The sequence below is a fragment of the Elgaria multicarinata genome, chromosome 8 (genome assembly GCF_023053635.1).
Source record: "Elgaria multicarinata webbii isolate HBS135686 ecotype San Diego chromosome 8, rElgMul1.1.pri, whole genome shotgun sequence".
NCBI classification, from domain to species: domain Eukaryota; kingdom Metazoa; phylum Chordata; class Lepidosauria; order Squamata; family Anguidae; genus Elgaria; species Elgaria multicarinata.
This window is the reverse complement of record NC_086178.1, coordinates 11,400,938-11,424,953: the sequence shown is the minus strand read 5'-3', so window position 1 is coordinate 11,424,953 and position 24,016 is coordinate 11,400,938. Positions and strand designations below refer to the sequence as shown.

Genomic DNA, 24,016 nt, shown 5'->3' with positions numbered 1-24,016 from the left:
CATCAAAGGGAAAGCCATGGTTTTTAAGGGAATGGGTGCTCAACTGTTGCCTTCTTGTCCCGAAAGCTGGCAATGTGGTAAAGGGTGCAGTAGCTGATGAGCCGGTCTCCGGGATATAGGGCTGCGATCTCATTGGGCGACAGCAGGGCCTCCATAGTGTCAGGCACATACCAGTCTATTGTGATGTCACTCACAGCTGGCTCAATTGCTTTCTTCAAAGACTTTATCAGCTGGGGAGAAACCACAAATATTCAGCACTCACTTCTAATATCTCATTACTGTGTTCTTGTTTATTTAGAGACATAGGTTACACCCTCTGCCAACTGAGTAGAACCCAAAGCATTATTGGCAGCCACTAAGGGCAATCGATCAAAAGACATTGTGCAGCTATTTCTTCTTTCCCTCCTCAACGGATCCTCCGTGGTAAGAAAAAAGACAAACGATGGGGAAACATGAGGTTACGAATGGAAGACGCTGCCATCTAGAACCCCGTAAAAGCTCTGTGATTTCCCAATAAAACTCTCAATCTGGAAGCACCCTAATGAGGAGTCACCGTACCAAAACAATTAAAACACACACACTCAACAACTCACCATGATTGATTCAAACTATCGAATCAAACAATTTATATATTTTTTAAAATAAAAAGCTATAGAAATCTCTATAAAATTCCATCTACAAGAGAAGAACCAGCTTTACTGGGCGTCACCTGGAAAGTGATTTCCAAAACGATGAGGGGACAAAGAGGGATGTCTTTTTATTGAACAGCATTAGAATATAACGATCATAGGAACCAACAGATTAGCTGGTCTCAAAATTCAGCAGCCAACCCTCTACCCCAAATAATTAGTCTTTACCCTGTTTCTGTACCTTTATTAGATTTATAAAATGGCACGCTACATCTAGCAGGTGCTTGGGGTGATGTGCAAAACATTAGAAGGAAGGAAAGGAAAGGAACCTCTCGTGCAAGCACTGAGTCATTACTGACTCTTGGAGGGACGGCAGCTTTCGCTGACGTTTTCTTGGCAGGCCTTATAGCGGGGTGGTTTGCCGTTGCCTTCCCCGGCCGTTATTACCTTTCCCCCAGCTACCTGGGTACTCATTTTACCGACCTCTGGAGGATGGAAGGCTGAGTCGACCTGAGCCGGCTGCCTGAAACCAGCTTCCGCTGGGATCGAACTCAGGCCGTGGGGAGAGTTTCGGCTGCAAAAACTGCTGCTTTACCGCTCTGCACCACACGAGACATTAGAACATCACATAATACCCAAGAAACAAAACCATACAGTACAATATTCTTAACTACTGCCAGAGCATAGGACAATTTACTCCAGTGCAGGATTTCTCTGGGAAGCAAATAGGGCAGCTTTCCCACAGATTATGGAGAACTGCAGCCACTTGGTCCTTCTACAGTACTCACTGCTGGAAACAACTTTCAATATAAGGGCTTGCACTGAAGAAAGGAGTGCCTCTGAGCATATTAAGAATGTTCCCTCCTCCCCACTGAGTAATTAGCAACTGAAAAAAGAACACTTATTATTCATGTAGTGCCAACCATGTACTTCAGTTTATAGTGCTGGATTCCACACTCAGGGTAGACAAAGAACGTACTTTGGGAGTGGGAGCTGGTAACACATTTCGAAATCCTTGTGTTGGCAAAGTATGTTCTTTGGAAACTCTCAACGCCTTCTTTATGCAGCAAGCGCACAGCTCATTTTCAGCCACTAGTGGCTGATTAAAGGAGGCGATTGAGGCTAAACGCTAGGAAACTCAGCTTCTCAGATGAGTTCACCTCTGCTTCAAAACATTAGTCACAATTGCGCCCACTTCAACCAAGCCCTTCAAATCCAAGAAGCAGATGGCACCAAGGATTACTTCCCTTAATCATGGCCACGCCTCGGCTCAGCCTTGCCTCTCAGCTGCTGCTTCTCCTCCAAGGCAGCAGGGTGCCAAAGAATGGTCCGAATGGTTTACGGTGTGACAAATCAATATTAATAGATGAGGAGCAGGACAGAGAATTTCAGGTGTTATGTGGCAATTATTCGAATGCAATGCAGATTGGGTCAAGATAATCTTGGTGAAAAAACAGGGATTCAAAATGGACTGTTCTGATTAGCTGGGGAAATGACAGAACTCCTATAGGATTGGCAGCCTTTGATCTGGACATTCAGATCAGCTGAATGTCTGCAGAGACTCAGGAAAGTGAGGAGGAAGGTACTACCCTGGACTATGGATCCATCCACCTGTGTACAGTCTGTCTTAAACTGTGTTTTGCACCCACTGTGAGCATGGCATAACTACTGAGACTAAATGACCACTAATGTCGGTGGTTTTGAACCCACTACAAAAGTACTGGCACCAAAGAAGAACACATACCTTTGGCTGCAGTCTTTCACCTGGGCTTAGGAATTCAGCCCGACCTCTGCTCACCTTTGCCAATCCCTTCAGGAGTCTTCGGCAGGCACCAGAGCCCAGGCCAAAGGTGAAACACCTGTGGGAAAGAAGTCCCTACACTTCAGAGACATGCAGATGCCTGCTCACAGAACCACCCAGCCTGTTTCAGGGCTGATTGCATTCCGTTCCAAATTCTACTGAGATGCGTCCTGTCATCCTATAGCACAGCACTTTTTAGTATGCAGAGTGTACTAAAAACACTAATACCTCATTCATCTTCACAAAAGCTGTGAGATTGCTGCTGGAGAACTGAGGCTGAGGGGTTTTAAGAACATAAGAAGAGCCATGCTGGATCAGACCAAGAGCCCATCATCGCATGCTTGTTGTTCTCTACTCACGTTTGTTTATGGGTTCTGTAGATGATGTTGTGACCCGACAGTTTTACTTTGGGGTTGTGACCCTACAGTTTTACTTTTGGGTCTAACAAGCACCTTTTTTTTTGAGCAGGGGAAATATGTCATTTAATTGTGAAAGCGAAAGAAAGTGCAATTTCTTCTTGAGTATTTGCGCTATTCTGCTATACCACAGTGCCACCTAGAGGTTATGTAGCAGAAAAGCAGGAAAGGAAACATTCCTCATGTAGTGCTCAGATCTCAATTCTGCAATGAAACCGAAAGTCGATACAGTAAATTAACATTCGATTAACAACTTTGCGTAGAAAAGCCTTGAGAGGCAAGGACTTGCTTTTGGCTACCCAAATTGTTCATGGCTCAGGAATGATTTGAACCAAGGACTCACAGGTCCAACTCTAAGTGTAAAGACCAGGCTTTGCCAATTTGGCACCCTCCAGATGTGACGGACTGCAACTATCATTCCCAGCCAACCAATGGCTATTCCCAATGGCTGGGAATGATGGGAGTTGCAGTCCAAAACATCTGGTGGGCACCAAGTTGGGGAAAGCTGGTAAAGACAGATTTGACATTTTAACAGAAGTGGGGGTACTTTGTTAGTGGCCTCCACTGCATTCAGTACCAACATATCTTTTTTCTGTCACAGGGCGGGGTCTGCAAAAACTGATTCTGCAGGTGTACAATGTGGTTCAATTGCAAAAAAATTAGAAACTAGCAGTGAAGGGTATCTATTGGCTAGTGCCTGTAACCCAACACACCCACATCTAATCCCCAGACAATTTTGCAACTGTTGAAGGTTTTTTTAATGAAGTGAAGGATGAACACATGTATGTGAGCCCATTATTCAGTGTTCTGCATTTGAGCCCATTATTCCGTGTCCTGCACTCTGGGAGGATTGAGAAGAGATCCTGGCCCTCCTCTGTGTGACAACCTTTTAGCACTCTTCAGATACTTAAAAGGTTGCCACACAGAGGAGGGCCAGGATCTCTTCTCGATCCTCCCAGAGTGCAGGACACAGAATAACGGGCTCAAGTTAAAGGAAGCTAGATTCCGGCTGGACATCAGGAAAAACTTCCTGACTGTTAGAGCAGTACGACAATGGAATCAGTTACCTAGGGAGGCTGTGGGCTCTTCTCCCACACTAGAGGCCTTCAAGAGGCAGCTGGACAACCATCTGTCAGGGATGCTTTAGGGTGGATTCCTGCATTGAGCAGGGGGTTGGACTCGATGGCCTTGTAGGCCCCTTCCAATTCTACTATTCTATGATTCTATGTAGTAATGTATGTATGTCTCTTCAACAATTCCCCCCCCCCCCCAAAGCAGTCAGCCTTCATCATTTATGGGAAGAAAGAATGAGACGAATACCTGAACCAGCATTCTGTAAACCGCCCAGAGAGCTTCGGCTATGGGGTGGTATATAAATGTAATAAATAAATAAATAAATTCTTCTAGTTCTGCCTTCTCCAACCTGGTGCCCTCCAGATGCTTTTGACTGCAACTCCCATCAGTCCCAGCCAATAGTCGGAGATCATGGGAGTTGTAGCCAAAAACATCTGGAAGGCATTAGGTTGGGGAAGGCTGCTCTAGTTGTTATGTATCTGAGAAAGGCCAGTTGTGAAACCAGGATCAACACCATGGTGAGGTACTGAATGTGATCACGAACCTGAACATTACATCTGACTTAACCCAAAGCCAGTAAAGCTTGCTTAGAGCCTTTGCTATAGGCACAAGGCACTTTTGGAAACATTGACTCCCGTGTGAGCTTTTCTGCTCTTGGTCAGCCCAGGTTGCCCTGCTTTGAGTTCTCACAACATTGCAGGAAAGGTCAACGGGGGCTCAGAGTCAAGGTTTGCCAGCAGTTGGTCCTAGTTTGTGGAGTGCTCCTACATGATCGGTTACAGCAGACCCTGCTGCCACATCCTCATTTTGGAGGGATCTTTATGTACAGAAGCTCTGGCCTTTAACAGCAGAAATGTCAGGCAGAAATTAGCAAGTGAAGCCTTTCCCATCATGGAAAGGAACAGAACTGCTAGTGTGGCATAGCGGTTAACAGCATGAGCAGAAAGTCCCTTGTTGAAATTTCTGCTCCGCCATAAAGTCACCAAGAGGCCTCGGGCGAACCACTCACTCTCACCCTCATCCTCTGCACTGGCAATATGATAGCAATACTGGCCAATCTTACAGGGCTGATGCAAAGATTACTGAGATAATGTACACAAAGAGCTTTGAGCAGTTGGAAGTGCTGTTTAAATGCTAAGTATTATTGATTTTTGGCCCTCATGAGGCTATCACAGAGATTCTCTCCTTGATAAAAGCCAACCCAGAACCAACATTCTTTTATGTGCTGGATGGTAATAGTTCTTCAAGATTTTTTTTTAATACAGAGGGCTTTATCCTATACAGGCCCATAGACAGGACCTTATGTATACGTAGTTAGAATTATAGCCCTGCAACAGGAAAGGCCAGCATCTGAGATCAGTTCACACGAGCCCATACCTGACCGTGCTCGCCTGCCTCCTGACCAGCTCAATGACCTTGCCTGTGTTACCAACACTGGCATCCGTGAAGAGGAAGAGCTGTCGCGGATACCCGCGGTGAAGAGGCTGACCCAGCATCCACGTCAGAGCAGCCAGGAGGTTGGGTCCACCCATGTCAGCCCGTAGTCTCTGAATGTATTCACAGGCCATCCTGAGGGTCTCCTGTAAATATGAGCAGATTACAGAGGTAGTAAGTGGGCTGAGTCAGACTCTTACAACAAAAGAACCGTCACCATCTACCCATAGACCACAGACCATTATGAACTCTACCCAAACACATACATTTTATGGCAAACTCACTCGAATTCTGGATCCTGAAGGATCAGGTTATGTAGCTTGAATGCACTGTGGAAATAGTTCGAAGTAATTCACCCAGTTCGTACGTAACAGTGGCAAATTGTGGTTTAATTAACCCATAGTTTGCCAGAGCATGCCACCCGCCACCCTTTTGGATATGAAACTTTGGATTGGCTCCATCAGAGGTTGCTCTGTGATATCCAAACCCAGATACTATGGGTTAATCGTGGGTTAAAGAACCCAAAGTTAACATGCAATTAGTTGTTTGGTTAACTTTGGGTTGTTTAACCCATGATTAACCCAAGGTGTCCAGCTTCGGACCTCACAGAGCAACCTTCAATCAGGCTGATTAGAACCTGCATACTCAAGGTGACAGTAACATTCACCAGGCGCATGCTGCAGCAAATTATGGATTACTGTAATTACAATTTACTGATTATGATTTAACGATCAAGGATTACTGATTTGCTGCCGTTATGTGTGAACAGGCCCAATGACTCCTGCTACTTACGGGCTGTGGTATAGTGGTAAGTGCATTTTAAAGTGGAGGCGCTCATCATGACAATCCCCAAGGAGAGTCCGAAAATGCAGGCAGCAGTTCAATCCATATCAACAAACCACGTCTAGTAGTTTTCTTCTTCATCAGGGACAGGTCTTTTGTAAAGCTAATAGATTTTTATTGCTCCTTCAAGACCACCCCACCCTCCCCCGCCCTAAAATAATTTGCATTAAAAACGGGGAACAATATATTGTTTGTGGGGAAATCCACCCCCACCGACGCCCCAGCAACTGAGGATTGCAGCTAAGCTTAGAGGGAATAGGGAAGCCCAACAGGTGAGGGTGGTGTCAAATGACACCATTGTCCCAGCTAACCAAAATGCCCTGGCACTTTGACCCTCACACCCTGGCTCTACTACAACACTGCTTACAGATAAAGGAAAAGGAGCTATGAGGCACAGCACTGAAGCCCAATGAGAGTCCTGGGGGCTGTCTTCATGGCACCGAGTTGGTGCCGCCTTCCCCCAAAAGCCTGCGGTTTCCCTTACGTGGGGTGGCATTGGGTGATCCCAACACCAAGGAAGGAGTGCAGGGTTTCTGGCGGTCATCTGGATACCAGAGCCATCCCACCACCCCCTTCCAGCTTTCTGACAACAAATCGCTGGTTACCTTCCACGAGGGCCACCCCCCAGATCAGTCCTGGAGTGAGGTCAGATGTCAGAAGAAGTATACTGACCTTGCTCCCACCAAAAAAGTCCCTGACTTTTTAACTGCACAGCTTTTTAACCACAGAGCCCCGTGGTGGCTGCAAAGCTGCAGCTGTGTCATCTAACTGATGCAGCGCAGATTTGCAGCCACTGCTGGGCTTTTGCCACATATAGACAGCTCCCTGGTTAACTTGCTGTCCAGCTTCTCAGATCTCCCCAGGCATCGTCTACACATTGACAATTTTATTGCATAGCTATACATTAGCTGAAATTGCCAGGAGGCTGATCTGCCAGGTGTCAAATACTGTATGTGTGAGCCATGTTAAACTCTCTGACTGTAGCTCCAGAATACTACAGAACCAAAGGGCCTTTTCAGTTGTGGATCCCTGCCTTTGGAATGCTCTTCTCAGGGCCTCTCACTTGGCATCACGTCTGATATTTTTTTTGCATCAGGCAAAGGTCCTTTTATTTGCCCAGGCCTTTCAGCACATCCAATACCTGGTTTAAATCTGGTAACTTGTATTACTGATGCCAGTTTTTACTGTTTTATTGCTCTGCTGCATTATTTTATGTAACAGTTAAATACGTTACTGTTTTTCTGATTTGATTTTATTACTTTTATTAAAACTGTTTTATTTTATTAAAACTGTTAGTTTTACCCTACCCAGTGCCTGTTTACCCTACCCTGTGCCTGTTTGCATTCTCTTCCCCTCCTTATTGTTTTATTATGATTCTATTAGAATGTAAGCCTATGCGGCAGGGTCTTGCTATTTACTGTTTTACTCTGTACAGCACCATGTACATTGATGGTGCTATATAAATAAATAAATAAATAATAATAATTACTTTGTTAGCCGCTTTCACAGCTTGCAAGCTAAAAAGCAACATATACATTCTTTAATAAATAATTTCTAGAAAGTAGCTATGTTAATCTATTGCAGAAAAGACAGCAAAAGAGTCTTGTGGGAATTTAAAGACAAAAATACATATTTTAGCACACACTTTTGTGGGCTGTGGCCACTTGAAAACCTCGGTAACACTCCATGCATCTGATAAAGTGGGCTATAGTCCAGAAAAGCTTAGGGTAAAAGAAATGCGTTAGTCTTTTCACTGACAAAAGGTTCTTGGTTGTTTTTAATAAACAAAGTACTGGGGGGATTCTACACGTCATACTGAGGGTGCTTCCATGGCCCCCAGTGCGACCCCAAAGCGATCGTGTAGCTTGCCTGGTGAAGAGACGAGGAAGAGGCGTCCTTGCTGCCGTCGCCACCCACCTCCCTCCTCGCCGGCCGGGTCGGAGAGCTCGAGCTCTCCGACCCGGCCGGCGAAGAGGGAGGTGGGTGGCGGCGGCAAGGACGCCTCTTCCTCGTCTCTTCACCAGGCAAGCTACACGATCGCTTTGGGGTCGCACTGGGGGCGCATGGAAGCACCCTCAGTACGATGTGTGGAATCCCCCCTGGTCACGTGTATCCCTTTCTCAAGCCTGATAATGGAGATCCATTAACTGGAGATATCACGAACTTAACCTAGCACAGAGTTGCTTAATCTTTTTGCCTTCCTCTTTATGTGTCAATAAGATACACAATTCTTGTAATTATAAGCAGATCTATGTGAATTCTGTAATTCCACAATCATGCTGCACAAGCTAGCTTTTGACACTGGATGCAGAATTCAGCTTTTGCTTGTTTAAAAAACAAGTTTCTAGCACACATGGCTATGAAGATAACTTTGAAGATATGTAGTGTGGCGCAGAGCGGTAAAGCAGCAGTTTCTGCAGCCGAAACTCTCCCCACGGCCTGAGTTCGATCCCAGCGGAAGCTGGTTTCAGGCAGCCGGCTTGGGTCGACTCAGCCTTCCATCCTCCCGAGGTCGGTAAAATGAGTACCCAGTTAGCTGGGGGAAAGGTAATAATGGCCGGGGAAGGCAAGGGCAAACCACCCCGCTATAAGGCCTGCCAAGAAAACGTCAGCGAAAGCTGGCGTCCCTCCAAGAGTCACTAATGACTCAGTGCTTGCATGAGAGGTTCCTTTCCTTTCTTTCAGGCAATCTCAGAAGCAGAGGGGAGGTGTGCAACTGAGCAGCATTTCAAAGGATCATTAGACAGACCCTCCACCCCTTGCGTAGCTCCTGGCCCATGCCTATCCCTAACCTGTACAAAATAAGCCAATCTGTGCCAGTTTTATGCTTTGCACAATATACAACAGTCACAGAATTAAATTTTTCTTTGCACAGGATTAAGGTGTCTTAGGTGCAAGGTTTTCACAAGAACGTAATTTTTGTGAACCGCCCAGAGAGCTTCGGCTATTGGGCGGTATAAAAATGTAATAAATAAATAAATAAATAAATAAATAAACTGATGATGCGTTACTTTCCTCCAAGAACAGAATCAGTTCAGCAGTACCAGGCTAATCCATGGCACTCCTGCAGGCCCATAGAGTTCTGGTCAAGATCCAGCCATAGGGCATGGTCAGGAAGCCTCAGTGGGCAGAATACTCACACTATTACAGGGCTTGCTTGTGGTGAAGACAGGCTTGATGTTGGAGCCAAAGCCAGCAACATTCAACAAGGTGCCAGGAGGGAGACTCTTCACAGCCACCAATAGAGCATCCTGAGCAAGGAGAGAATGCATGAGAGAGAGAGAGAGAGAGAGAGAGAGAGAGAGAGAGGGGGAGAGGGAGAGAGAGAAACAACCTACAAAGATTTCAAACTCAAAGTAACTGTTGTTACATGGAAAGGCGGTCAAGTTGTCTGTGGATGAGCTTTTGTTAATTTTACTTTCAGTACTAAAAAACAGGATAATGAAATTGCCAATACTTTTTCAAGTTCAAAGTACATTGATGGAAGTTATTCATAGAGCTTTGGATAAGACTGTTCCTAGAGATGGTATGGTCACACATGCTTTAGTTACGTCTTGTTTGGACTCCTGTAATGCAGCATCCTACTCCTACCCGCCTGCCGAAGAGATGTTTGGCGGCCAGACAAAAGTCCAATTCTCTTGTGAAAGAAGCAATATGAGGATGAGTCCTTGCATGCCCTTTTACCCAGGAGAGCTGTTGTGATAGGGGTGAGGTTAAAAACTCATCCTCATCTCAGCAATGCTGCTGAAGATCGCTGCAAAGGGCAGGGTGCTTTAACCTCGCAACAATTCTCCAGGGAAAGAAGGCATGTGGAGATGACTCCTCTTCTTCCCCTGCTGCATCGGGCTTCAGTCAGCCAATGCTCCAAGGCAGCACTTGCAGTGGCGGGGCCAGAGGGGAACATGCAGTGTGTGGTGGTGGGGTGAACAAATAGCCATGGAGGACCACATATGGCTCACAGGTTACTACAAATGGTCCATGGGCTGCATTTGCACCACTCCTGGTGTAGATGATACTGAGCTAGATGGATCAATGGTCTGACATGATATAAGGTGGCTTCCTATCTTCCCCTAGGCCAATGCTCTATTTACCTTGATCCCATCAATGCCAGGGCCTGTCATCCTTCCACTCCGGTCAATGAGGAAGAGCATTTCCCGAGTGACAGTCTGGAAATCAGTGGAAATGCTGCCCATCTCAGGGCAGAAATTCAGCATCAGGACAGGATTGTGGAAGATGTCCTTGTGGAACCTCTTCTGGACAAAGGCCACCTGGGAGCAGAGAAAGGAAGAAGGGATGTTGCAACTTCAGACTTCTCTTCTGCTGTTCCTCGTATATCCTCACATAGCTTTCCCTAACCTGGTGCCCTCAAGTTGAGTTAGACTGCAACATCGTGCCATGCTGTCTGGGGATGATGGGAGTTGCAATCCATAGCTCGGTGTGATAGAGCACCTCCTTTGCAAGCAGAAGGTCCCAAGTTCAATCCCTGACTTCTCCAGATAGGGCAAGGAAAGTATCCCGCATGAAACCCTGAAGACTTATTTCTGCCAATCAGTGTTGTCAATGCTGGGATAGATGAAACAAGGGTCAGACTCAATATATGGCAGCTTCTTATGTTCCTAACACATCTGGAGGGCACAAGGTTGGGGACAGCTGCACATGCTTTTGGCACCTCAGAAAGATCCATAAGAACTGCCTTGCCAGGTCAGACAAAATCCCATCTTGTCCAGCTTTGTTTCCAGTGCCTCTGGGAAGATGATGATGATGATGACGATGATATTTATTTGTATCCCGCCTTTTGCCCAATGCGGCCTTACAAAGTTTTGCCTCAAGGCGGCCTTACAAAGTTTAAAATATACATGTGGGGGGGGGGAAACAAAACCATAAACATTTAAAATACACAATAAAATTATAAGACATTAACATAGATGGAGGGCCAGACTATTCTCCAAAGGCCTGCTGGAACAAAAAAGTTTTAGCCTGCTTCCAAAAGCCCATCAAGGAGGGAGCCAGCCTAGCTTCCCCGGGAAGAGAGTTCCAGAGCACCGGAGCAGCCACCGAGAAGGCCCTCTCCCATGTCCCCACCAAGCGTGCCTGTGAAGAAGGTGGGACTGAAAGAAGGGCCTCTCCAGAAGATCTCAAAGCACGGGCAGGCTCATAAGGGAGAATACGTTCTTTCAAATAACCTGGACCCGAACCATATAGGGCTTTATAGGTCATAACCAGCACTTTGAATTGTGCCCAGAAACAGACTGGAAGCCAGTGGAGCTGTTTTAACAGGGGAGTTGTGTGCTCCCTGTAACCAGCCCCGGTCAACAATCTGGCTGCAGCTCTTTGAACCAGCTGGAGTTTCCGAACACTCTTCAAAGGCAGCCCCACGTAGAGCGCATTACAGTAATCCAACTGGGATGTAACTAAGGCATGTGTCACCGCGGCCAGGTCCGACATCTCCAGGAACGGGCGCAGCTGGCGCACTAGCTTTAACTGTGCAAATGAACTCCTGGCCACCGCCGAAACCTGAGCATCCAGGCTCAGGGCTGAATCCAGAAGTACACCCAAGCTGCGGACCTGTGTCTTCAGGGGGAGTGTAACCCTATCCAACACAAGCTGAATCCCTATTCCCTGATCTGCCTTTCGACTGACCAGGAGCACCTCTGTCTTGTCTGGATTAAGCTTCAATTTGTTCGCCCTCATCCAATCCATTACTGCCAACAAACACTGGTTTAGCACAGAAACCGCTTCCTTGGAATTGGGTGGAAAGGAGTAGTAGAGTTGGGTGTCATCAGCGTACTGGTGGCACTGCACCCCACAACTCCAGATAATAAGCAGGACACGAAGATAAAGGCCCTCTTGTTTGTCTCTAGCAGCTAGCTGGGAGATACATTGTCTCTGGAGGTCCCCCATTTAGCTATCTCAGCTAATGACCATTGAAAGGTATCTCTTTGCATGAATTTGTCCAATCCTTTTAAAGGCATACATGAAACCTTAGTTTTCACATAAAAACTAACACTAGATTTCTTTCGCTTGACAGACTAGTTTATGATGGGCAGGGAATTTACGCCATGGGGAAGCATTTTTTATTTATATATATTTTTGGATCGCTCAAAGAGGTATACTAAAAATGAAAAATACAAGCAACAATAAAACATCACCAGTCATACAAACGTTATCCAAAAATCAATAAAGTAGATAACATACAATCTCTAGAAACTAAAGCAGTATTCACCATTCCCAAAAGCATGGCAGAAGAAATTAAACTTAACTAGCCTCATTAAATTCAATCATGATGAAGCTTCACAGGCTTCCTTTCCGTAACTGTGGTGCCAGCACACAAAAATGAAATCATGTTCTATCTGTGTGATTACAGTCCTGGAAAGACTCTACCGCACATTTTTAAAAGTTTATGTTGGCTCTCCTGGCTGCCTATGTACAATTTCCTTTAATTTTCTACATTTACCCTTCTCCCAGTCTACCCCCCCTGACCTTCCCTGTAAAGACAAGATAGGACATGAGGTTTCAGGACATCCATTTCCACAGTACACAAGAGTGCTTTGGCTCAGACTGGTACCTGAGGAGTCCACATAGCTAATAGGGACCAACACAGGCTGTGTAGCCCATGTAACGGGCTTCCCGTACAACATGTCTAGGAGAAAGATTACCCTCCAATACTTGCAAATTGTGTGCTGCAGGAGTGAACTGGGGGCAAGAGATGCTGGTGTTGAGATTCTCTTTCAGTTCGTTAGGGGTGATTGGAAGCAGGTTAAAAAAGAGAACCAAGATGTTATATTGGTTAGAATGTCAGATCAGGGAGAAGTGGGTTCAAATCCTCACTCAGCCATGTAATCACTGGGTGACCTCTCAGCCTAACCTGCCTTGTGTAAGGGGAAGGACATGGCATGCTGATTGGAGCTCCGTGGAGAAATGGCAAGATAAAAATATAATAAATCCAGGAGTGTGTTGCCCAGTTTGTTCGTTTTGTAATTATGGTGTTGTGTTGGTTTTAATGGGCTTTTATGTTTTAATTTTTTTCATTTTTTATTTATTTATTGCATTTGTATACTGCCCCATAGCCAAAGCTCTCTGGGTGGTCTGCATAGAATAAAAACACTTAAAAACAATATACAAAAATGTTAAACCACAAAAACATACATTTTAAAACCACAAAAACATACAAAAACAAACCCAAGCTCATTACATATTGCCAAATGCCTGGGAGAAGAGAAAAGTTATGTTGAAAAGATAACAGTATCGGTGCCAAGCAGGCCTCGTCAGGGAGATTGTTCCACAATTGGGTTTTATATAAATGTTTTAGCAATTATTATGTATTTTAATTGTAGTATTGCTATTATTATTATTATTATTATTATTATTATTATTATTATTTATTACATTTATATAACACCCCATAGCTGAAGCTTTCTGGGCGGTTTACAAAAGTTTTAAACACTGAACATTAAAAACAAATATACAAAATTTAAAACCATAAAAGGCATAAAATACAAACAAAAACAGACAATATCTGTTTAAAGCAATTATTCTGGGGTCAGTTGAAAAACTCAGCCTATGTTGTTAAATGCCTACGTGAAGAGAAAAGGCTTGACCTGGCGCTGAAAAGATAACAACGTTGGCGCGAGGCGAGCCTCATCGGGGGAGATCGTTCCATAGTGTATTTTATATTATAATGTATTTTAAAGTATTTAATGTAAATAAATAAATAAAAGCTGATTCACAAGGCACTACAACAGCCTTCCTCAACCTGGGGCGCTCCAGATGTGTTGGACTACAGCTCCCAGAATGCCCCAGCCAGCTGGGGCATTCTGGGAGTTGTAGTCCAACACATCTGGAGCACCCCAGGTTGAGGAAGGCTGCACTACAACGACTTCCACCCACCCACCTTCCACAACGATGTGGGTTTTGATATACCAGAGGCTGTGGAGATTTGGTTGTGCTGGGCTTAAGCACTTGGTCAGAGTCTGGAAACACTTATTTCACAAACAGTTACTGGTGCCACATAGCAAGGTGCTACTTCTGGGTCCTGGTCATTTTAATCCATGTTTAGAGCATCCTTATGCGACCGGAAAAATGTTTCCCCCCTCCCCATCTGCTTACCTGTCTCTCCCCATCATTGTCTTTTTTGGCGATACGTGCATAATCCCGACGGTTCCTTATGTGCGCCTCATATTCGTGATACGTCATAGTTCCCTCTTCGATGATCAGGTGTGGATGATGAGGTTCTGGGGTGGGGGGATTGTAAAGACGTATGACAGTCAGAATGATCCAGTGCATAGAGAGTTGGGCTGCTTCAAAAACCCCAGTCAGCCATGATTGAATTGGTGGATTTGGGCAATTCCCAGTCTTGGTTCCCCATCTGTAAAATGGGAATAAAAGCCACCTCCTCCCATGGTGACCCATTTACTGCACAGAAACAGCCCAACATTTGGAAGCTGTCATCCCAAAGAACAATTTATAATGGTTTCCGTATAGGAGATACCTGGTATGCACCAATCGTTAGTATATCTAAGGTGTTGTTTTTTTTTTGGATTGCAACTTGAAAGTCTTCATGATTTGCATAAGCAGCATAGATATTGCAATCCTTTGCATACCAGGAAGTGAATTTAAGGGGGGAAATGTAAAAAAATCCTAAAAAATCAACGGATGACCCAATTCAATTCAAATTTGGTATGCTTAAAGCTCTCCCTAATATCTATTACTGTGACAATTCTGGTGTCTTTATCTTTAAAGCTTACTCAGATGTAAGAAAGGAAAGGAAAGGAAAGGAACCTCTTGTGCAAGCACTTGAGTCATTGTTGACTCCTAGAAGGACGTCTGCTTTCGCTGACATTTTCTTGGCAGACTTTGAAGCAGGGTGGTTTGCCATTGCCTTCCCCAGTCGCAGTTAGCTTTCCCCCAGCTAGCTGGGTACTCATTTTACCGACCTTGGAAGGATGGAAGGCTGAGTCGACCTGAGCCGGCTGCCTGAGAACCAGCTTCCGCTGGGATCAAACTCAGGCCGTGGGGAGAGTTTTGGCCACAGTAACTGCCACTTACCACTCTGCGCCACACAAGGCTATTACACAGATGTAAGTATTTCTTTAAAATCCTGCTCCTGTGCCCCAGCGGCAGCTCGGAAGTTAGACTCAAAAAGTAGGGGTTAAATACGGCAAATCTTTTGGCTTTATAGCACAATTAAGGCAGGATGCATGGGAGTACTTCACAATCAAAGCAGATTATAAGGTGGAAAACTTCTGAGTCCTTTCCATGCAATCCACAGTGATTACACAGTATAATACTGGTGTGATAAACCTCATAGAGATCACAGCTTCTCCTGGCTCTCTTACCGCAAGGATACAAGATAATCTCCAGTTTCCTGTCACATCTGTGCTTCTCTGCCAAGGTAATGCATATTGTTGAGGCAGAGGTAGCGTAAGGATTCGCGTCAGCTCGAAGCGCGTGTGAAGGGCTCTCCAATCCTGCAAGAACAAATGAATAAAAATAGGAGGGGCAGGGGAGAGATAGGACTTTATTGCTCATACCGGATATATTTAACAGCAACCCTCATCATTCTCAGCCAGCAGGACCTTCAACATCTGGAGAGCAGCCGGTTGGGGAAGGCTGCTATAAAGCTTGTCAGATGGAAATAGCTGCACTTGTTCTTACACGGAACATAGGCTGGTTCACACAACTGCACTTATTTGAAGACTCAGCATCAAGTGGTGATTTTTTATGTGTGTGTATGCCACTACAAACATAAATGTATCAATTACGCAAATGTAACATTTGTATATTGAAAAATAAACAAATATACATTTCTGAGACATGGAAGCCACTGCATCCTTGTGAAAGAAGTATGGTACTATTGCATTTATGTGTTTGTGTGTGTGTGAATTAGGCGTAATGTGAACTGAACAGTTAATAGAAATAAAAACTTCAAGACTCAGTGATTGATGACTGCCTCCACTTAAATGCACCATGTTAATGTTTCGGATTTTCATGGTATAGATTTGTGTGTGTGTGTGTGTGTGTGTGTGTGTGTGTATTCTTGCACATTGTTTACAAAAACACACAGCCCAGATACTCTACAACTACCTGAATGTTCCCTGATTGCCCCTTTGTTATCCATTGTTCAAAATTTCCATCACTCCTTGTCAAAGCATCTCAAAATTTATAAAGGCTTAAATACTGTGGTCACCACAGACCATGCAAAATAATAATAATAAAAATACATATACAGTATTTCTTCGATTGTAAGATGCCATTGATTGTAAGAGGCACACTAATTTCAGTACCACCAACAGAAAAAAAGCTTTGATTCTAAGAAATAATAGTCGCACCCGCGATTCTAAGACACACCCCGTTTTTAGAGATGTTTATATGGGGGGGAAAAGTGTGTCTTAGAATTGAAGAAATACGGTAGTTACATAGCTTTTATTTAGTTACGTAGATGCCAGCATAAACATACTACTTTTGTGAAGCAGGATAAATTTTCAGCAGAGTTCCCCCCCCCCCTTTGTGCACAGATCACAAAGAGGTCATTCCTCAGGACAGAAAGACGGGCATTTTTACTAGACTGAATGACATTGAGGGCAACACCTCTCAGAGGGATGGGACTTGAGCCAACTCCTAATGGGATTAATTCCCTTGTCTGTCTGAAGCATATGGTCCAGGCTCTCCAAAGCTGCTTCCGCCTCCCCCCCCATCTTTTGCTTCCTTTCTGCCCCCCACATTCATCATTCTTTCATGAGAGAAAAAGAATAAGCTCAGCAATAAAGCTTATATAAATCCTTAGTTATAAAAAAAAAAAGAACCAAGATTCCCTCAGCTAATTTCAACAAGCTACTACATAAATCCTTCACATGGTGCAACTAACTAGAAGCACTTCTGGGAATGGTTTCATTCATTCTCCTTTCCCTTTGGACCTGCTTAGTACAAGGTATCTTTCACATTATTCTAGTATCCAGTCTTGTGAGATCATGAGAGACATTTCTTTTTAAAAAGTGCAGGGGGAGATCAGAAAAAGCAAATAACCTGCATTTGTTCTTGCCCAGAAAGGAAGGAAAATGAAAGGGTAGAGTTGACATTGGAGGATTCTACACGTCATACTGAGGGCGCTTCCATGCGCCCCCAATGCGACCCCAAAGCGATCGTGTAATTTGCCTGGCGAAGAGACGAGGAAGAGGCGTCCTTGCCGCCGCCGCCGCCACGCACCTACCTCCTCGCCGGCCGGGTCGGAGAGCTCGACGGAGCTCTCCGACCCAGCCGGCGAGGAGGTAGGTGGGTGGCGGCGGCAAGGACGCCTCTTCGTCATCTCTTCGCTAGGCAAGTTACACGATCGCTTTGGGGTCGCACTGGGGGCGCATGGAAGCGCCCTCAGTACGGCGTGTGGAATCCCCCCATTGTCTTCTCAAGTAACCTGCTACTGGATCAAGAATGGACAGTGGGGTGAACAGAAGGGATATGAGTTCCAACCTCAAATGCAGGAATCTGCTCCCCAATATTTATTTATTTATATTACATTTAATATTATAAAATATCTAAGCAGTTTACGCACAAAATAGATATCCATGTATCTATATGTATTATGTTTTATTTAGTGTTGTTCCCCGCCTTGATCCAGAGGGAGAGGCGGGTAATAAATAATAATAATAATAATAATAATAATAATAATAATAATGATAATAATTTGCTATACATGTATGTTTTGGTAATACTGTTACTTTAAAAATACACAGATGATCCCTAAGCTGAATATTGGAGGCTCCTACATCACTGAGCCCAGGAGTCAGTCTGAAGGTTTTTCCAGATGAGACCTTTGCCATGTAATTTACACCGCCTCGTTCATGGAATTTTATGGAGGATCAAGACATTGGGTGTTTCCAGAGAGAGGGTTCCTAACACTACCAATCAGAAGGCATTGTGCTGCAATTGTCTTTTTTCTTTCTTTACTTAAAACATTTTCTTCTGTAAGTAGATACAGCAATCAACGGCCTTGTATTAAAAACGCCCTGTCTTTCCCCCCCCTATAAAATGCATTAAGGAGGAAAAGACAGAACAGCTACACAATGCCTTTCAAGTGTTAGCGCTAGAAGCCCTCCATCTGAAAGAATTCATACCTACAATTCATATATGGAGGCAAATGTGGACACAGCTTCTTATTCCTATCCACCTCATTACTGTCCTCTACTGTGAAATCCTCCATGGCACAGAGAGAATTCTACTCCTCACGCTGGCAAAACTATAGTTTTCCAACAGCTGGGGGATGGCATGGCTCTTGCTTCCTCCTCGAACTAAGCCACCATTTTCTGCCTTACAGACATCTTCCAAGAAGCCTAGCGCTAGATCATGGCGATAAACTTCCATACGGCTGAACCCTAATGGGGTCCCACTCTGTGGAGTACTTAGCATAAGGGTTAACCCAACCTTGCTTGCCGTGACGGTGGATTCCAGAAATTGTGTGCTATATCAACAGACAGCAAGAAATTTCACTCTACTTAATTCACAACACTAAAGAATGGTGTTTAAATTGTAAGTTAAAGCCTATTTGCTTCAAATCCTGGAGATGGCATCTCTTCCATAATAATGGCCAGCACTTGAGCAAAGATCCAAGCAAGATGTACCATTCAATGGAATGGAATAATGTTGGAATTCTCCATCCACACGTTTGGATGAACCTTGGATTGGGGTGGGTGGGAGGTAGCGGTAGTGGAGAGAACCCTCTAATGGCAGCCGTGAACATATCTATGCTAGCAAAATGCGAACAGTATTTACTTAGCAGCCATTTCTAAAACTCTACGCTACCCCTTCTTATTCATCTTAAGTATAGGATGAAAATTTGAAACCTCAAAAATATAGTATCAAACCTACTTTTGAACCAGAAAGCCACGTATGCTGCACTAGTATCCAAATGATTCCCTTTTGATGTGTGGGTTGCCAGGAGCAGAAGGGGAAATCAGTACAGAAAAGACATAGAATCTTAGAGTTGGATGGGGTCTATAAGGCCATCGAGTCCAACCCCCTATCTCTGTGCACATATACTGTAGGGTTGGGAAAGTCATAAAGTGCACTTTCCTGCCTGTCCATATCTGTTTGCGATGTGCCCTACCAGCAATACTGACCCTTCAAACACATGCAAACAATAGAAGCCATATCATACCTGCCAGCAAACAGGGCCCCTTAACCAGCATCTCAAAGGTGAACTCGTAGGGAAAGGGGTTGTAAACCTCACCCCTGAAGATGTCGGTGTCCTCGGGAGGCATGAGGAAAGACTGCTCACTCTTCAGACCAGTGGATCCAAAGCAGCTGGTGGGGCTGAAGAAGAGAGAAAAGTCACAAACCAGAGCTGCCTGGTCTGTACCAGGGCATGGCTGAGCTTGACAAGTTACCTTAACTTGCGAGACCTGCAAATGGCCCATTCCAGGACAAGGTGTATATTTGCAACAGAACTCAAGGCCTGCAAAGAGGCCTCTTCAGAGATAGGATTAAGCTGCACAGCTGTTTTTACTGGTGTGGTGGTGGTGGTGGGAATGCAAAAACAGCCTTAAAGTGAATCAATGATGATATTGTTTCTGGAAACAGGGAAATCTCACAAGAAACGTTTTTATTTTTAAATCACATACTTCCCCAGGTTCCTATAAATGCATCCCAACATCCTGAAAGAAACAGAACAATGCTAGAAAGAGATACTTTGTTTTCAGACGGAGGAATGCTGAAAAACGCAGGTTGCTTACCTGTAACTGTAGTTCTTCAAGTGGCCATCTGTGCTTTCACACATGTGGGCTCTGTGCCTGTGTGGAGCCTTGTTCTAGGAAACCTCTATAGCTGAGGAATTTTGATGGGAACCTTCTCCCACTGTCCCATTGTGTATGTCCCTAGCAGGTTCCTGCTTATTCCCTCAGTTCCTTGCGACTGACATTGTAACCTTTGAAGTGAGAACTTCGGTACCCACGTTGATCTCGAGTGTGACACTGAAGATGGGTTGACTGGTAGGTTGTGTGAATGTACAGATGACCACTTGAAGAACTACAGTTACAGGTAAGCAATCTATCTTTCTTCTTCGTGGTCTCTGTGCATCACACATACAGTATGGGTGAGTAGCAAGCTGATTTACTAGAGTGTGGGTCAGTGTCCTAATACAGGATAAAGGAAAGGACTGCATGGACCACAAGAGCAGTCTCCTCGAGACCAAACATCCAACTGGTAGTGCGATACCACAATACTCCATCCCATTCCCCATTCCACCTGGTTTTCTGCTCCCTACAGCACGACAACAGTCAGTCAGCATTCTGCGGCCACTGAGCACATTCAGTCTTCATTAGGCTGCTTTCCCCCCACACCTAAATATTTTTTTCTATTTCTGCAAACCATGGAGATCCCCAAGACTGCTCATACTTAGTTCTTGTACATGTATGGTGCCATTTTGATTTTAGAAGCACGGGTCATTGCCTCTGAACATCAAAAACTGAGGGTATTGAGCTGAGTTGTGGTCACGTGACTCCCAACAAGCTTCCAATTGGCTCAGACTCCTATATTACGTGTGCCACATGTCCACGGCATGAGTAACTCTTTTGAGGACTACTACCTGGACTTGTGGACTGTGGATCCACACTCTGACCACAGCTCTTCTGAGGCCTTTCCAGTTCCTTACACACACCTTAGTCTCCCTAAAACTTCTCTCTTTCTCTTCTGCATCTATCCACTAGAAGACCCAACAGACATGATGTGCATGATGCCAAAAGAACAAGGGGACTTAGGATGCAGGAAACCACATTGGGAGAGTGTCCTACAGTGCAAGGTTGTTTACGTATGGTGATGCTGGAGTACAAAATGAGAATCTGTGTGAGTCAGCTAAACAGTTCTACTCTCCTATACCCTTCTCATGCCATAGATACTTGATGGCTATCAGTGGCTCCCAGAACCTCCTCAACACCCACCCCACATAGCAGAGACTCCGAGAAAGCCATGAAAATCACCATAGGGCCAACCTGTCGTCACACAAGCCTCCTGCCTCACTTTCACTTTCGGGAATGGATACGATGAAGGGCGTGAGCACAGATGGGAAGAGGACACGCAATGCACCGCTCGGCAGAGTTGCCAGCTCCTGGCTGCTGCTGAAGTTCACAGTCAAGGTTTCTGAAGGCCCAATAGGACCTGTGCTGATGACGAAAGTAGAACGAGCTAAGTCTTCATCAAGGACCAAGTGGCCTAGGCAGAAGGTAGAGAGGAGGCAGTTAGGAAGGTGCTTTGGGCAGACTAATGGGGGAGGCTACTACCTTCTCTATGCCAGAGTCTAAAAGCCACATCTCTACCCATAGAGCCAAGGAAAGACTAGAGTCACCCCATAGCCCTTGCTTCCTCTTCCCATTTAAAAGCTACCACTGGGATGGAAAATCATGATGCAGGTGGGGGGAAACCACTCTAAATATTCTTTTTTATATCTCACTGAAGCTTCTTGACATTGTATTTACATCCCAGAAATTCTGTATACTCTTGGCAAATGGAGGAGGGTTAGGCCAAAAGCTGTAGATTTAGCTATATCCACTCGGTAATATTTAGCAAGCAGTCTTGTCATGAGATCCTGTGTCACATACACATGAAGAGATTAAAAATACAAATTCACTGAACAGTGCCTAATCAAATACCGCATGATAAGCTAGTTACCTGAAATTGGTGTTAAGTATAGTGGGCAGACAGAGGTTTCGCACCTTCAAGCATGGCAACAATTATTGAGAGGCTTTGGGTGATAGGATTCGGGTCTATTTGATATCCATCCTATTATATCCACTGTCTGAAATGCTCAAAACCATCTTTCCTCTTTTGCTGGTTATGTCTTACAACCAGAAAAAGTTGGACCCAGAACTGTTCTCTTTGATCTTTTTGCCAAAACCCTGGGCTCCAAACTTTCAGTGTTCCAACCTGGTGCCCTCCAGAAGTGTTTGACTACAACTCCCATCCACCCCAGCCAACATGGCCTTTAGCTGCACACAGGCTGGTGCGATGAGACTTGTAGTCTGATACATCTGGAGGTCATCAGGTTGGGGAAGGCTTCTCTAAAGCTATTCCAGCTGTCAAATGGATCTCTCTAACCCGCCTTTAGCTCTAGCCTACAGATAGTGCTCTTGGAGTGGGGAAGCAGATCACTTTATCTCATGGAAACAGAAGAAGAAAAATCACCTTTGGCAACTCTTCCACACCAAGAAAATGCTTATTTGAATCCACTTTGAGCTGGTGTCTTTGATTCCAGCCCCACACTGCTATTCATTTCAGCAGTGCCGGGGACAGAGCACTGCAAGGAGATGTTACCACAACCAACCGTTAGTGCAGCGGAGTGGCTGGTTCCAACTTGCAGTACAGTCAAGGCAGCAGTCCTCCACCCGGGGACGGTTCTGGATCTGGAAGGTGAAGGTTCTGCTTCCTGTCACAGCTTCAAAGCTGGAGATCACCTCTGACTCCTCCAGGGGATAAACGAATACTCCTGTACAAAAGAAGCCACGCTGATCCCCAAGGAACAGTCCGCCACCCACCCAGCATTCATTTTATCTGCCTTCTTGTTATAACTATCACAAGTAGTTATAACTTGTAAAATGACTCCCAGACTCATACAGGGCAAGAAACTTCAGCCTCATCCATACAGCTATTGTAAATCATCTTAATTCTACCACAAATTGAGGGTACAGATATACTCTGTACCCAGAAGAGTCTGCTGGTCTCTTCCAGAATGAAAACTTTCCAGAAAAAGTTTAAGAGTAGTGGCTGATGTGAATTTAGGAAGCCACCTTTTAAAACAGAGTCAGATCCTTGGTCCATCTAGCACAGTATTTTGGACACTGACTGGCAGGGGCTCTGCAGGGTGCCAGGCAGGATTCTTTCCTAGTCCTACTTGGAGAACCTGGGACCTTCTGCATGCAAGTGCAGTGCAAGTGCTCTTCCACTGAGCTATGACCACTATGGCAACAAAGAAGTGGTCCATATCTATACATAAATTATCTGTCTGCCAAAAGGAGTCATGCACCTGAAGCAGCACAAAAATAAAGAGTCCAGTGCCAACTGTCGCTGCTAAGGCCATCGGAGGGAAAGGAAGCAGCTGCTGAACTTTGCAACTAGGAATCAAGTGCCTGAAATTGCTCCTTTTTTTTCCTCCTCCCTCCCAATCCCCTTTCCTTTTGTGTCATGTTGGCTAAAGGGTGGGATAAAAGTACTATAATAAATAAATAAATATCTATTAAATCTGGAACAGCATTGTCTACCATCTATTCAGGCATAATCTGCCAGTGAAGCTCCAAACAGCTCTTACCTTCTACAGGCTGCTGCTCGAAGTTGATGTAAGTAAGGTGAACAGTGAGTCCCAGGGAATACCCATTGGCACAGGCCTTCACACATGAGCTCTGTAGAGGCAGGGTGGTCCAAGCTGGCAGGCAGTACAAGCCCGGCATGGTCTTCAGGTAGAACTAACAAGCCCCACTGCCCACAGCCGAGGTGAGAAAAGACTAGGAAAAAGGAGAGAGGAAGCTAAATCAACAGAAAAGGCAAGGGCAGAAGCTTCTTTTCATATTGGAGTGGGAAACTGATTTTGGGAGCAAGGGGAAGGAGCCAAAGTCTCAGAATCCCCTCCAGAATGAACACAGATGTTTTCAACCTCCTTTATTACAACGGAGCAATCTGCATGACCAGACGTGCATTGCTCTGATCTTTATTTCAAGCCAATGGTGAAGTGACCAAACAATTGTTACATCACTTATTCTGTTTGTCAGTCTGAAATGAAATATATTGGCAAGAGTACAAGGGTCCCTTCAGGCGGGGGTGGGGTGGGGTCGCATTTCCTTACCACT

The 24,016-nt window shown here is 44.9% G+C and overlaps 1 protein-coding gene across 1 annotated transcript in view; it reads right to left on the bottom strand.

The window, feature by feature from the left end:
* Positions 1-23,638, bottom strand: part of VWA5B2 (von Willebrand factor A domain containing 5B2) — a 40,196-nt gene extending 16,558 nt beyond the window's left edge. The window contains exons 1-11 of the mRNA XM_063131849.1: positions 23,482-23,638; positions 22,501-22,662; positions 21,173-21,392; positions 19,345-19,499; positions 15,533-15,664; positions 14,304-14,428; positions 10,289-10,465; positions 9,338-9,448; positions 5,298-5,500; positions 2,374-2,488; positions 45-230 (exon numbers count right to left, since the gene is read on the bottom strand). Coding sequence (XP_062987919.1) covers positions 45-230; positions 2,374-2,488; positions 5,298-5,500; positions 9,338-9,448; positions 10,289-10,465; positions 14,304-14,428; positions 15,533-15,664; positions 19,345-19,499; positions 21,173-21,392; positions 22,501-22,662; positions 23,482-23,620 — 1,725 coding nt within the window. The 5' untranslated portion in view covers positions 23,621-23,638. The remainder of the gene's footprint in view (positions 1-44; positions 231-2,373; positions 2,489-5,297; positions 5,501-9,337; positions 9,449-10,288; positions 10,466-14,303; positions 14,429-15,532; positions 15,665-19,344; positions 19,500-21,172; positions 21,393-22,500; positions 22,663-23,481) is intronic.
* Positions 23,639-24,016: the final 378 nt, after the last annotated feature.